Here is a 13,101-nt window from a genome sequence, read left to right on the forward strand (position 1 = left end):
GGATACAGAAAGCAGGAGCAGAGGCAAGACAAAGTCCTTTATTAGAAAATATATCAAAATCCCAGCCCCCTGAGCAAGGTCCAGAAGAGGGAGCTACTCCAGCACTGGCAGAAAGTACCCTGGGAGGGGCTTCCTTCAAACACACTTCCTGGGAACCATAAATAGAATAAATATTCACAGAGGTCCCGGGAGAAGTCAGAACACTCTTCTCTCCATGGAAGAGGAAGGGATTTGGGGTCCAGCCCTGCTCTTACGCCCTGGGCAGGGGACTCCTAGGAGTCATCACAGAAAATCATGACATCAAGGATTCACAGTCATAAGCCCTGGCTGGTGACCCTAGAAAGAGGGACCCCCAGGGCTAGAGGAGCCCAGCTCCAGTCCAGCAGTGAGGAGAGGCCCCTGCCCCCAGCACGGCAGTAGAGTTCATTTCCCCCACATCCCCTCTAAGAGCAGTGAGGAGCTGAGGGTGGGGAGAACACAACTCTTCTGATTCAGTTTCATGATTAAGGAGGAGTCAGTGTGAACCATGGGGAGCTGTGTGGTTGGCAGCAGGCAGAGGGTCGGGCCTGGCTGGGGGCCGGCGCTGCAGCATCTCCTGACGGAAGGCCTGGGAGGAACCAGGTGGGTAACGGGGACCAGAGGGAGTCTGAGGACCCCGAGGGTCAGTTCCAATGTCTGCTGTGATGTTGGTATAGAGAGGGCCCAGCTCTCGAGCCAGCAATCGGTATGTCAGTGAGTTCATCCCATCTTGCGTCCAGGAATTCCGGGTTCGGACCAGGAGGTCAAATCTGAGGATTAGAGATTGGAGACTAAGACCTGGAAAGGAACAGCCAGGAATCTAGGAACCTTCAGGAACTGCCTGGCTAGGGTGCAGAATCCTGAGGATCCAGTAATAATTCCCAGGCAGCCCTCCCATCCTACCTGTGGGGATTTTCCTCGTTGCCCTTATCTCCTCGGTGCTTCACCATCTTATAGTGTCCCACAGATGTGGGGGGCCGAGAGATCTTCATCCCAGCCAGGCGTACCCTGTGGGAAAAGTGAGGGCAACTTGGAGGACCCAGAGCAGAAGAAAGCTGCTGACAGGTGAGCAAGAAGAGCTAAGGCTAGCAAGGACGGAATTGCACGTTTCTTTACACAAAGAACAGCTATTGCTAACTAGGCAGAAGAAGTGCCAAGTACTGGAAGGGGAGAGAAAGTCAAACACAAAGAAAGAAATGGCTGAAGAGAATGTAAAAGCCTGGATGTATCCAGATCCTCAGGGCCTACTGCCAGGCACCCTGGGGCCTTTAAACAATTGGCAGAGGTAGATTTGCACCTCCCACCTTTGCTTCCTAAATGGCTCCCAGGAGCTGCCCCTGCAGTCTGGAAAGGACCGGGAGAGGAGCCATTTTCTCAGAAAGGGAGGGCAAGACTGGGAGTCACAGACCCAAGCTCAGCGATTCTTATTTAGACGAGTACTCTGCCACATCCCCTACCCCCCACCCACGTTAAGAAAAGAGTGGAACCAAGTAATCAGGACCTGGAAAGAAACAAACTCCCACTCTGACCCACAGAAGCAAGAAGTGAAGATAGCCTGGGAAGGTACTGAAAGAATACATACATTTAGAAATTGCTGGGTGCTTTACACACATACAGAAGACAAGAATTCATAGAGATGTCATGCCCGAGGACAAAGGGGGAGGAGAAGCAGTGGGTCCAGCATATCAAGGTCAAATAGTCAAATGACAGGAAATTGGGTCAGCTGAGGCTGAAGGTCAAAATGTTTCACATGCTAAAAATAAGTTGGCATCATGCCAATGGCCCAGGCTTTTTTTTTTTTTTTTTTAAAAAAAAAGTGGTTCTGGGCTATGTGGAGCTGAGCCTCTCCTCTCCCAGCCCTGAAAGGAAGTGTGGTTTGGCTGCAACCCTAGCAGAGGCAGGACTAAACTGTCTCTAGGCCCCTTTCCAGCTCTGGAATCCCATGATACTATAGTCTACTGATCTGATCTCTCCCAGGGACATTACTAACCAGATCTAAGAGACTGAAGGATAAAAGAATGGGGAGCAGCATGCAAAGCCTGACCTGGGTAGACTGAAAAGACTAAGGGAGAGGAATGGGCACAGTGCAGCACCAGGGAGCTAAAAGTTAGTGGTAAAGGACTATGGCTAGGGGTGGTCTCACAGGACAGTGATCCAGGCTGGGGTTAGGGAGGGAGGTGGTGGCAGGAGTCTGACCTGGTAGCAATGTCATCATCCTCACCACCCCAGCCCCAGTATTCATTGGGGAAGCCATTCATCTTCAGATACTGGTCAGGAGTGAGCGCCGAGACCCCTCCAAAGTACTGAGGGTACGGGAGGCTGGGGAGAGAAACATCCTTGGATTCCACAAGTCTTCTGGGGGGCCATCCCCCCTTCTTCCACTGGGTGGTGGAATTCCTGCTTCCAGTACCCTCTCATGCCCTCTACCTGTATCCAAACTTGTTCATGGCAACAGCAACATGCCGGGGTCCTCGGGGGTCACACACATACAGATTGTGGTCGTTCTCTGGCAAGAGGTCCACATCATGCAAGAACAAGCAGTCCCATTCTTCATCACGCAGGGCCTCCCGCACCCCAACATTCAGCAGCTTTGCCCTGTTAAATGTTCCATTTCCAGCCTGGAAGATAATGGCGGAGGACCAAACTAGGTCTATAGGTAGCATGGAAAAGAAGCATAAAAGTGAAAAGAGGGAAATCAAAGTGGGATATGGGACAAGGAGAATGAAGAGAAAGACAACGTCTTTGTTTTTTCATTCAACAAAAAATTTTTTGAGCATCAGTATGTGCCTGACACTTACATGCTGCTATTTAGCATTTAATCCCGACAGCAAACCAGCCATGTGGAACAGGTGGTACATTAGTTATCACTCTTTGCCTCATTTTAGCAGGTTGGGGATCCTGCTCAAGGTGACATATGGAACAAGTGGCAGAACCCAGAATTTTAGCCCAAATCTATCCACTTCCAAATTCAAGAACGGAAAAATCATGGAAGATTATAGGACAGTGGGAATATCCTTAAGGAGAAGTATGCGACTAACACGTTGGCAGAGCAGTGCCAGCTGCTGCTTTCTTTTTATATATGTGTGTGTGTGTGTGTGTGTGTATGTATTTTTTTTTTTTTTTTTTTTTAGGGCTGCATTGGGTCTTTGTTGCTGCACGCAGGCTTTCTCTAGTTGCGGTGAGCGGGGGCTACTCTTTGTCGCGGTGGCTTCTTTTGTTGCGGAGCATGGGCTCTAGGCGCGCGGGCTCAGTAGTTGTGGCTCATGGGCTCTAGAGTGCAGGCTCAGTAGTTGTGGTGCATGGACTTAGCTGCTCCGTGGCATGTGGGATCTTCCCGGACAGGGCTTGAACCTGTGTCCCCTGCATCGGCAGGCGGATTCTTAACCACTGCCCCACCAGGGAAGCCCCCTGCTTTCTCACATTCAACAGTCTGACCCTCTTTTTTTTTTTTGTCTGCCCCTCTTAAAATTATTTTAGGGATCCATTATATGAGAGTGGAGTGGAATTTGTTTGAGGCTTCCTTATAAGAAAGAAAATCAGAAGGGTATGGGAATTGGGGGTACCTGGTGGATGACATAGATGCCATAAGCAAGCTGTTGACGTTGCAGGAACGGGTGCAGGTGGTAGAGCAGCAGGCGCAGGTGGTGCTCCCGGGCACGATGGGGCACAATGATGGCTGTTCGGGACCGGGGCTCACACCCTGCAGGGCGGTACCGGCCCCCCGGTTCCACCCGGGGATTCCTCTCCACAATCTCTGCCAGTGACGGCACTGGGCTAAAGGACACGGACACGGGACCCACTGTTGGGAGGGAATGGCAAGGTCAGGGATTAGAAGGGCAAGAAGAACTGTCCCTGGCAGTCTTATTCTGGGGCTCAGCTCCCCCAAGGGCTTGCTCAGAAACCTCACAAGACCTTGAGTTCCCCATCACTGGGACAGCTTTGCAAAGTCTGGAAGGTGAAGGCTCCTTACCTAGACTACCTTCTTATTTGAGGGTTCCATAACTTCCCCCTGCCTCACAAGGTTAGAAGCTTACAGTTAGGGGATGGAGAGAACAGATGGACTTCCAACTAACTCACTAAACTAGGAGTGATCTACAAAAGAAGCAAGTCCTAGCCCAAGGCAAGAAGAGCCCTTAAGTGGGCTGTGGCTCAACCCAAGAGCCCAGTCGAAACTCCAAATTTAGAGTCCATTCTATCTCAACCTCAGCCTCCCTTCCAGTTACGTGAGCCTCCTGTTCTAAGACCCACTCCTGCCATCCTATGCCTGTCCAAGCCTCCCTGTCCCCACACCTTGGCCTCGCCTTCACTTCTGCCTTCCTTCTGCACTCACCTAAGAGAGGAGATCGTTCTGGACAGTAGGGCAGACCTTGAGGAGCTGGGGGGCCCCCTGGGGCAACAGGGGCCCCAGGCAGGTGACTGAGGTTACTGTAGACATCATGGGGATGAGAGTAGTCAAATGTCGGCTCCTGCTCTCGGCCAAATAGAGCGCTGAGGCTTCGGAAACCCCCCAGCGACAGGTACATCATGACAGCCAGCTGGGAGCCCACAAGCAGGGCCAGAGTGCAGGGTCGCTCCAGCAGCCTCCGCAGCATCCTGGGGTGTAGTCTGGAGAGGGAGAGAGGAGAGTGCTGGGGCAGGCAGGAAGAGAGCAAGCCAGCAGAAAGAGATCATTGGGCATGGATGAAGGGGTAAAGGGGTAAAGAGGAAAAGAACAAAGTCACAGAAGGGAGCACACAGATGAATGGAAAGAAATAGAATGCTACCACTATCAGACCTACCACCTGTCACTTCCAGCCCAAGTTTCACTCTCCTCCACCCCTCCCTCAAACCACTCCTATCACCTACTATCAGTCCCCAAGAATGCTTACATCATTCATGTCCCAAGGCCATTTCAGAGCATTCTCTGGAGAACCTCCCTTCCAATTTTAGAGGGGGTAGAGATAGACTCACCTAGGTTCAAGCTGTCTTCTTCAGGGTCACGGGGACTCCACGGGGTCCCGGGGGAGCAGAGATGTGAGGCATTATATAAAATTGGAAATGTCACAGAGGACAGAGAAAGGCTCCATCCAGCACTCCAACAGCAATCTTAGGACCAGCTGAAACAGAAGTGGTCAAGGATAGCCAGCCACCCGCAGAGGGGCAGACACGAGGATCAGGGTGAAGCCGGTTTCCCAGTTGGGGAAGGGAAGGAAAGTGGTTGGAGAGAAAAGGGGTGCAGCAGTAGATGGTAGGTCCCTGGCCTCTCCCCCGTAACCCTCTAGCGTGTCAGATTCACTCTGTACTTAACCATCCTCCACCCCAGCAGGACCAACCTGTTTGGAGAATGGGGAAAGGGAAGCTATCGGAGATCTTACTTTCGCCAGGGGGTGAGGCAGTCTTAACAGGACTGTGGAGTGGCCTCAAGAGAACCCAGGGAGGCGGAAAAAACTGGCTCCTTTCCGTTCTTCACGTTTCTGGGAGCTAGCTCTGCAGGTGCAGGGAGCGTGACCACCTGGGAGCTGCATGCAAACAACCTTGCAGCGCGGCGGGGAATAGGATGGGGGTAGCATCCCCTACCTTTTTCTACCTTTCCCCGGTCCTATCGGAGGTGGGGATCAGGGGTTATTGGTGAAATGAGATAGGGAGATGGAGGGCTGGGCAGAACCTGTCAGAGATACCTGGGCTAGCTCACCTAGAGGGGCGTGGTCAGTGCTCTGCAGGGGCTTACAGCCCAGTTGTTTCGGAGCACCCTCATCCCACCCCAATCTCCTCCTGCGTTTGCTCTGCCTTGCAATGTGAGCCCACCGGCCTCTGTCCATACTTGCACTTACGTCCCCCTCCCTGCTCAAGGCTGTCTCCAGCCTTTACCCAAAACTTCTCACCTTCCCAATTTCCCGAACCTTTCTCCCGTGCCTCTCACCCCACCAGCCCCAGACCACACACCTGACCTTCTGCAGCCAGTCTTCACCATCACCCCGACAGCCGGAAAGAAACCGCTGCCGCCATCTTGGAAGCGGGAGCTTCGGGGGCGGGGCCTCGCGTCACGGGGCGGGGCCTAGGGTGGAGCCGCCCCGGCCCGCGAAGCGCGGGGTCTGAGCCCCGCGCGGCCTGTGGGGCACGGTTGAAGGTATCGTGCGGGCTTCTCGGGGCTCGATCCCTCGGGAGAAGGCGCGGGGGCTCATCCCCACCGGACCGACTTCCAACGGGATTCCACCACCCACCCCTCACCCCTCACCCCTCACCCCTCAGACTTGTGAAAACATCAAGTCAAACCAGGACCTTTCTCGGGGCCAAGACGTACTGAGAGGCCGGTGCATCGGAAGACCTCACTATCGCCCGAAGTTGACCTGAGCCCCTTTCCCAGTGTGTCAGCGGCGCCCCCTTTAATCTAGTGCCACTTATTATCAAAATTATTTCTTGCTCAGGGTACATCGTTGCAGACTCCTCTGGCGCATTTTTGTATCCCCAAGGTATCCCGCAGGCCTTGAAATAGAAATGGTTAATAAAACAAGGAAACGTTGAGTGTGGAGGGAAGGGCAGATGGACGCTTCGTTAATATGCAATATGTTTTATCTTGTGGCTTCTACTTAGAAGCAGATCATCACACTGAGGAAACTTAAATAACTCGCAGTGTCTGCCTCAAAAAGCTCATGTTCTTTTGTGCGGGGTCGGGGTGGGGGTGAAGGGGGTCAGGGTAGTTGTACACAATATAGTGTGATAAATATGATAGCCTAAAAATTGCACCTCATTCACAAGTTGAAGTTTGGAAAAGGTTTCCCAGAAGAAATGATGACTAATGGGAAACCTGAAGGACTTGTCTATAGCATGTCCTTCTGTTTTAAAAGATTCAGTCTCCATGGAGCTATTTTACAATTCTGTGTAGGTTAACTGATCCACATGCAAATTCTGTCCTGTCTGAGAGAGGTTCAATTAACCCCCTACTCCCCTCCTCACCCCGCCCCCCCACATTGTGGGAAAAACAAAACAAAACAAAACAATTTTGCCTCCATTTTCATATTTCTTTATTTCTGATCTGTAAATGTGTCTGTTCTTTAGATTTTTTTTTTAACGAGTTATAACATCTGCTGGTTTCCTTATGAGTTAAATAAAATCTTTAACAGGTGTTCATTTTTATACGTGTATTGACAAAAACTCTCTCCTTGACCAAATTTTAGACAGGCTCCCCTGAGCCCTCTTTTCTAATAGACCTCATCCTTGGGCCTATAGCCATTTTTATCAAGAATCCTGCTAAGTCACTTTAGCAAGAATCCCCTCACCCTTAATTTCTGATCACCCTGGCCTGCCTTTAGCAAGAATTCTAAGTTGGTTGAGCAAGAGTCTCCCTACTCTTGATGTAATTTTCCGTCTACTGACTCATTCTGCTCATTGGCTATAACTATCCATCTGTCCTTAACTGTATTCAGAGTTGAACCCAATCTCTCTCTGATTGGGATAGCCTTGGCACCTACTGCAATAGTCCTGAATAAAGTCTTTCTTACCATTTTAACAAGTGTCAGAATAATTTTTTCTTTAACAGTGTGAGAGTCATAATTTTACCCTTTTCTGAAAATTATCTTTTAACAGGTGAATAGCGTTCTAGACACAGGAAACCACAGTGCAAAAGTCTGGAAATGAGGAAGAAATTAGGGAGCTGGGGAAATTAAAAAATGGATCAATAGGCTAAACGATAGAGTCAGGGGAATGGTGAAAGATGAAACTGAAGAGGTAAATAGGTGACAGATAATGAAAGACTCCATAAACCACATTGAAAGAGATTGAGTTTTATCCTGTGGGCAAGAAGAAGGCCTTAAAGTGCTCTAAACAGAGGGTGCTACGATCAGAACTAGGAATTTTACTCCGGTGGAAACGAGGAGCATGATTGGAGTGGTCAAGACTGGAAGCAGAGACCTATCAAGGAGGTTACTGCAGCAATCCAGGAGTGAGATGAAACTCATGCAAAACAAGGTAATATCAGTGGGACTGGAAGGAAGAGGACACCTTTGAGAACTTTTAGGAGGCAAATAGGACTTGGTGATTGGCTGGATGTGTCAAGTCAGGGAGTTAGAAGACTCCAAGAGGACTCCCAGATTTCTTTTTTTTAATTAATGAATTAAGTAAGTAAGTAATTTATTTGGCTGTGCCTGGTCTTAGTTGTGGCATGTGGGATCTAGTTCCCTGACCAGGGATAGAACCTGGGCCCCCTGCATTGCGACCACAGAGTCTTAACCATTGGACCACCAGGGAGGTCTCGACTCCCAGATTTCTAATGTGGATCACTGGGTGGATGGTGGCGACATTTAATGAGAAACAAAACTTAGAAGAGGTGGGCTTCCCTGGTGGCGCAGTGGTTGGGAGTCCGCCTGCTGATGCAGGGGGCACGGGTTTGTGCCCCGGTCCGGGAAGATCCCACATGCCGCGGAGCGGCTGGGCCCGTGAGCCATGGCCGCTGAGCCTGCGCGTCCGGAGCCTGTGCTCCGCAACGGGAGAGGCCACAACAGTGAGAGGCCTGCGTACTGCAAAAGAAAAACTTAGAAGAGGCACATTTGGGGGAAACAGTAGAGATGACAAGTTCAACTTTGGACCTCATGAGTTTGAGTGCCTATGGAGGCTCAGAATTAGATAATACTGGATTTGAATACAATGGCAGCTTTGAAACCCACTGGCTGTGTGATGTTGAGCAATACACTCTCTGGGTTTCATCCACACAGTGAACCCATCTTAAGTGGTTTTGTGATAATTAGTGAGAATTATGGAAAAGGGCCAGCAGACAGCAGATATTCAATACATCTGATTTTGAGCACAAAGTAAGAGCCAAGTAAAAGCCCTCATTTTTTGTTTTTTATTTTTTTTAAAGATCTCACTGTGTAGTGGAAAAGACAGACATACAGAAACTTGAAATGTAGTTCTTCTAGAGGACCCTTCCTCAGCCTCTGCTCCTCCACGGTGTTCTACTCTTGTAAAACTGACTTCACCTTCTTATCCCTCCTATCTACCATCTTCTGATAACTCCTCTACATTCATTTGCAAGCTCCCCGTTTTCAAGAACCTTCATCTCTACTCTTTTTCACCCTGGCCGCATCCTGGGCTTAGTCATCCCCTAGAATTGCTAGTTTCTGAAACCTTAAATTCTGGTATGCTGGTTTCCACCACAACATCCGATCTTTCTGTATTCTGAATAAATCCTGGGGCCTCTAGAGGCCCAGTCATGACACACAACATAACAGAAGAAACGCAGTCTAGTAATAAAAAAAACTAATTTAACATAATTTAAATCTTTACTTAGTTTCTCAAGGAAACATCAGAGGATGGGGGAGGGGAGAGTGAAGCAGGAGCACATTTTAATACACAGCTCAATGTCTTTAAAATCCTCTCTCCCCCACTTAACATTTTCTACCGAGATGGTAACTTCTCCCCAAAACTACCCCTTCCAACTCGACTCAGTTGCTTTACAGTATTATCCACCAGCTTCAAGTCTGTTCACTTTACTTTGATTTTGCAGAGCAGAGCAGAGCCTGGGAGCTGAACTAGCAAGCACACCTTCCACCACTACCCTACTCTCCAAAAGCCCTTATAGCTTACTTCTAGAAGGGGAGACAGACACCTCCTCCAGGAACACTTCCTTGACCCCATATTCTATTGCGCCTCTTCTATCATGGCACCTATCACACAGGTCTGGAATCTTTGTCTTACCTGACTGTCTTAGCCACCAGACTATGAACTCTCTGAGGACAGAGACCATGTCTTCCTCTTTATTATCCCCTGAAAGTAACCTACAACTTTTGGCACAAATTCTACAAAATAGCCCATTTTAGATCTGACCTAGAAAGTTCCTTGGTATACTTATTTTCTCAGGCCAATGCAGGAGTGGGAAGGGAACAGGGAACGGAAGAGATTTGAGGGGAAGAGAATCAGCATGTATTGACACTTACTAGAAGCCACACACAGGGCCAAGCATTTACATCATTATGTTCTTAAGTTCTGACAACCTCTCCATAACGCAGGTGGTAATATACCCATTTTACAGATAAAGAAACTGAGGCTCACAGAGATCAAGTAATTTAAGATCATGCCATGACATCCTGGCTCTTGCGAAGCTTAGATTCAGTCTGACTCCAAAAATCTGTGTCCTTTCCAGACACTGTGAGAGAATGATTTGATTCTAGTTTATAACAAAATGGCTTATTTATTGAACCAATAAGTGGGATGAACAATTCATTCTCACTGGGGAATTAGGTCAGTTAATATATTTCCTCTGACCCGTTTTCAGGCCCCAGTTCTCACATTTTCAGCTTCTCAATGCTTATTTGCATCTACATTATCAAGAGAATGTGCTAACGTATCTCTATGGAGTTGGACGTGTGTATGTCAATGTGTGTCACTGTGTATTTGTCTATTACTGGGTTTGTAGGGCCTGTTATTGATTGCTCAAAGACTGTGAGGGATGCCTTCAATCTATACTTCCTCCCCTCCCTTTCCTTCCTAAAGCTACTTAAGTACTCTGGGCCTGTCCCCATATAAGGTCCTATCTGAGGAAGTTGTTTGGAATTGTTGTTCCCCCCCTCCCCTCATCTGCCTCTTTCTGAGCATTTTTAGAAGTGGTGGTTTCCTGCAGCTGTCAGCTGGTTACTCTTGCTGCCAATGATTTTAGCTTGCCCCCAGCGACAGTCAACGGGGAAGGTGTTCAACTTGTTCAGAGGCATCGTCTGAGCCAATAAAATGTTACTACGTTAAGTTCTACTTTCTTCCCCCTTCCTCCCCCACAAGTCCTGACCAATGGGATGCTGGTTTTGTCAATTACTATCAATCTGGTATTTCAGAAAACCAAACACTGTAATACCGTATGGAGATTAAACAAGTGGAGCCAGAGATGGAGTAGAAATGTAACCGAGTAGCTGGTCCCACGGCACCCCTCAGGAATGCTGGCTCTCTCACCCCCACCACACAGATAGGGGTTGGACAAATGCCCAGATTTCCTCCGCTCTAATCACTGAAGTCGAGAATCTCAGGGACAGAAAGGACTTAGAGAAATTGGCCCAACTCACAGTTACTGTTTCGACCTCTTCCCCCACCTTGAACACACAGGCACACTTGCCATCCCATAAAATAGTTGTCCATCTCTCCTTGAACTTCTGCAGGGACGGGGTTCTCTCAGCAGTCACTGACTCTTCTTCCTCCAGCTCATCACCATTCTTTTTCCCTTAAGGACCAGATACTTGAACTGTCTCCATGCCTTCTTCCTTCCTGTTATTCCTGTTTCTCCTCCTGCTTGTACACCCACATCCCAGCTCAGACCCATGAAGGCAATAATGCTCTCCCCACATCCATAGCAAGAACTTGTTGGACCTCTGACATCGGGATATTAGGCAGTCTACAGCCTGGGTCTGGGAAGGGTGGTATGGGCGAGAACATTCCAGGAAGGGGTGAGGCCTTGCTAGGGATTTAGGGCCAGGATACCCATCAATTCTCTTTGAGGAGCAGCTCTGTCTTCTCTTCTCTTTCACTGTATGCCTCCCCCCCGCCCCCACCCATCCAATCACACAGATGTCCTCTAAACTCAGTAACTTTCTGGGAAAAACGGCTTCATGGCAGTCAGAAGCTTACTCAGTGAGTAAAGGGCTTTCTCTTAAAGTAATTTGTATAAGTGATTTATTACCGTAGGCACTAAAGAAATGTAAGAAGGGCTACCATGGTTACCTGTTCCTCAAGGTCCAGCCCAAGACTCACCCTCCTTAACCCTCATAGCCCATTAAGCCCAGGCATCAATCTCTGTACGGTTCCATTTGCCCTTATCATACAGTTCTTTGTACCATCCAATATTTCTCTTTGTGGAGGCATAGTACAGAACCTTCCCCCAGATTGCAGTGAGCATCTTATGTGTGTATTGTTGGCGTTTGTACTTTACATCTACTTAGCACAGAACTCTGCTTATTGTACCATCAGCTCATAGTATTAAGGTCTGTCTATAAACATGTTATTGGTGGTCCAATTCTGCTAATCAGATGAAATAGTTGAAGATCGCTCTGGCCTTGTCCCACTCTCCTGTTTCTCCCTCCTCTAGCCTGGTTGGTAGGAGGACAGGAGGAAGGGCCTGGGCCCAAGCACAGCAGTGGGGGCCATGCATACGGAAGAAAGGAGGCCGAGCAGAGTAGGGGGCTGCCCTGTTCCCAGTGCTGCCAAGGGAGTAAATGCCATACTTGGTGGTACAAAGTCCAGGGCACCGTGTAAGGCGCTGCCTCGTACAGAAGTTGAGCAGCGAAGCCCAGCCCCAGTGAGCAGAGTGTACACAACTGCTACACTCTCCATGGCTTAAAGTCCAGGGCACCGTGTAAGGCGTTGCCTCGTACAGAAGTTGAGCAGCGAAGCCCAGCCCCAGTGAGCAGAGTGTACACAACTGCTACACTCTCCACGGCTTGCCTTAATCCCCTAGTCCCAGCACTATATCCCGAGCAGTGCTGGGCAGCCCAGCTAAGAGCTACTACGGCAGAGTGAAGCACCCCTAGTTCCCCCATTTCCCCCTCTTCCACTCCCTCCTCAGGGTCTTCTTTACCTATAGCTCCTCCTTCACCTCCACATTCAGCCCCTCTCCAATCCCTAGCAGTCCTGCTACTACCAGTCAAGACTCTAAATTCTTGCAGGGTCCACCTGCTGCCCTTTCCCAACCCTGTTCCCTTAAGCAGAGTCACCTGCTCAGACGGAAAAGTAGAACTGATTTCCGCCACCACTGAACACCTGGCTCCCCCTCGCCTCAGCTCCCTCTCCATGCTTTTTTTTTTTTTCCCTCCGGATTATCCCCTACTCCTCTTATTAAATCCATTCTAACATCACATCTTCAAAGAAGTCTGCTGGGTTTACGCTGGTTGATTCTGGGGATCCTGTACCAGTCACTCAGTAGTCATAAGGATAACTTCTTATGGGTGCATCCTTCACTATTTTCTCACACGGGTACAGCCTACACTATTTTGAAAATACTGTAACATTTGTTCAGAACAACCCTGTGGGAACAGGTATGTTTTAGCCCCATTACACACATGAGCAACCTAAGGCTAAGCATCTGTGACTTACCCACCACTACCAGCTGGGAAGATGCTGAACCCCAGCTGAGAT

At 49.1% G+C, this 13,101-nt stretch overlaps 1 protein-coding gene across 4 annotated transcripts; it reads right to left on the reverse strand.

Annotated features, from left to right (window-relative positions):
- Positions 1 to 20: 20 nt before the first annotated feature.
- B4GALT3 (beta-1,4-galactosyltransferase 3) lies at positions 21 to 6,106 on the reverse strand. Of its 4 annotated transcripts, none has more exons than XM_027095231.1 (8): positions 5,941 to 6,011; positions 4,969 to 5,516; positions 4,349 to 4,623; positions 3,582 to 3,817; positions 2,446 to 2,636; positions 2,215 to 2,337; positions 922 to 1,026; positions 21 to 788 (listed from the first exon to the last, which is right to left on the reverse strand). In XM_027095231.1, exons 3-8 carry the CDS (start codon positions 4,608 to 4,610, stop codon positions 515 to 517), a joined length of 1,191 nt encoding a protein of 396 aa, XP_026951032.1. In that variant the 5' UTR covers positions 4,611 to 4,623; positions 4,969 to 5,516; positions 5,941 to 6,011; the 3' UTR covers positions 21 to 514. The 4 variants fall into 4 exon arrangements, with proteins under 4 accessions (XP_026951032.1, XP_026951030.1, XP_026951034.1 ...); XM_027095229.1 differs by lacking the exon at positions 5,941 to 6,011 and having other exon boundaries at positions 4,969 to 5,114; positions 5,373 to 5,933; XM_027095232.1 differs by having other exon boundaries at positions 24 to 788; positions 4,969 to 5,114; positions 5,941 to 6,106.
- Positions 6,107 to 13,101: the final 6,995 nt, after the last annotated feature.

Source organism: Aethalodelphis obliquidens, unplaced genomic scaffold (genome assembly GCF_003676395.1).
Source record: "Aethalodelphis obliquidens isolate GAN/ISIS:26980383/991018 unplaced genomic scaffold, ASM367639v1 scaffold90, whole genome shotgun sequence".
NCBI classification, from domain to species: Eukaryota; Metazoa; Chordata; class Mammalia; order Artiodactyla; family Delphinidae; genus Aethalodelphis; species Aethalodelphis obliquidens.

Bases quoted from the DNA above. Each gene is read 5' to 3' on its own strand.
- B4GALT3 (XM_027095231.1), bottom strand. From the start codon at position 4,610: ATGCTGCGGAGGCTGCTGGAGCGACCCTGCACTCTGGCCCTGCTTGTG. The intron at 2,637-3,581 runs GTACCCCCAATT...ATTATCTTCCAG, and splicing joins GCATCTATGTCATCCACCAG to GCTGGAAATGGAACATTTAA. The intron at 1,027-2,214 runs GTCAGACTCCTG...CTTTTCCCACAG, and splicing joins GATGATGACATTGCTACCAG to GGTACGCCTGGCTGGGATGA.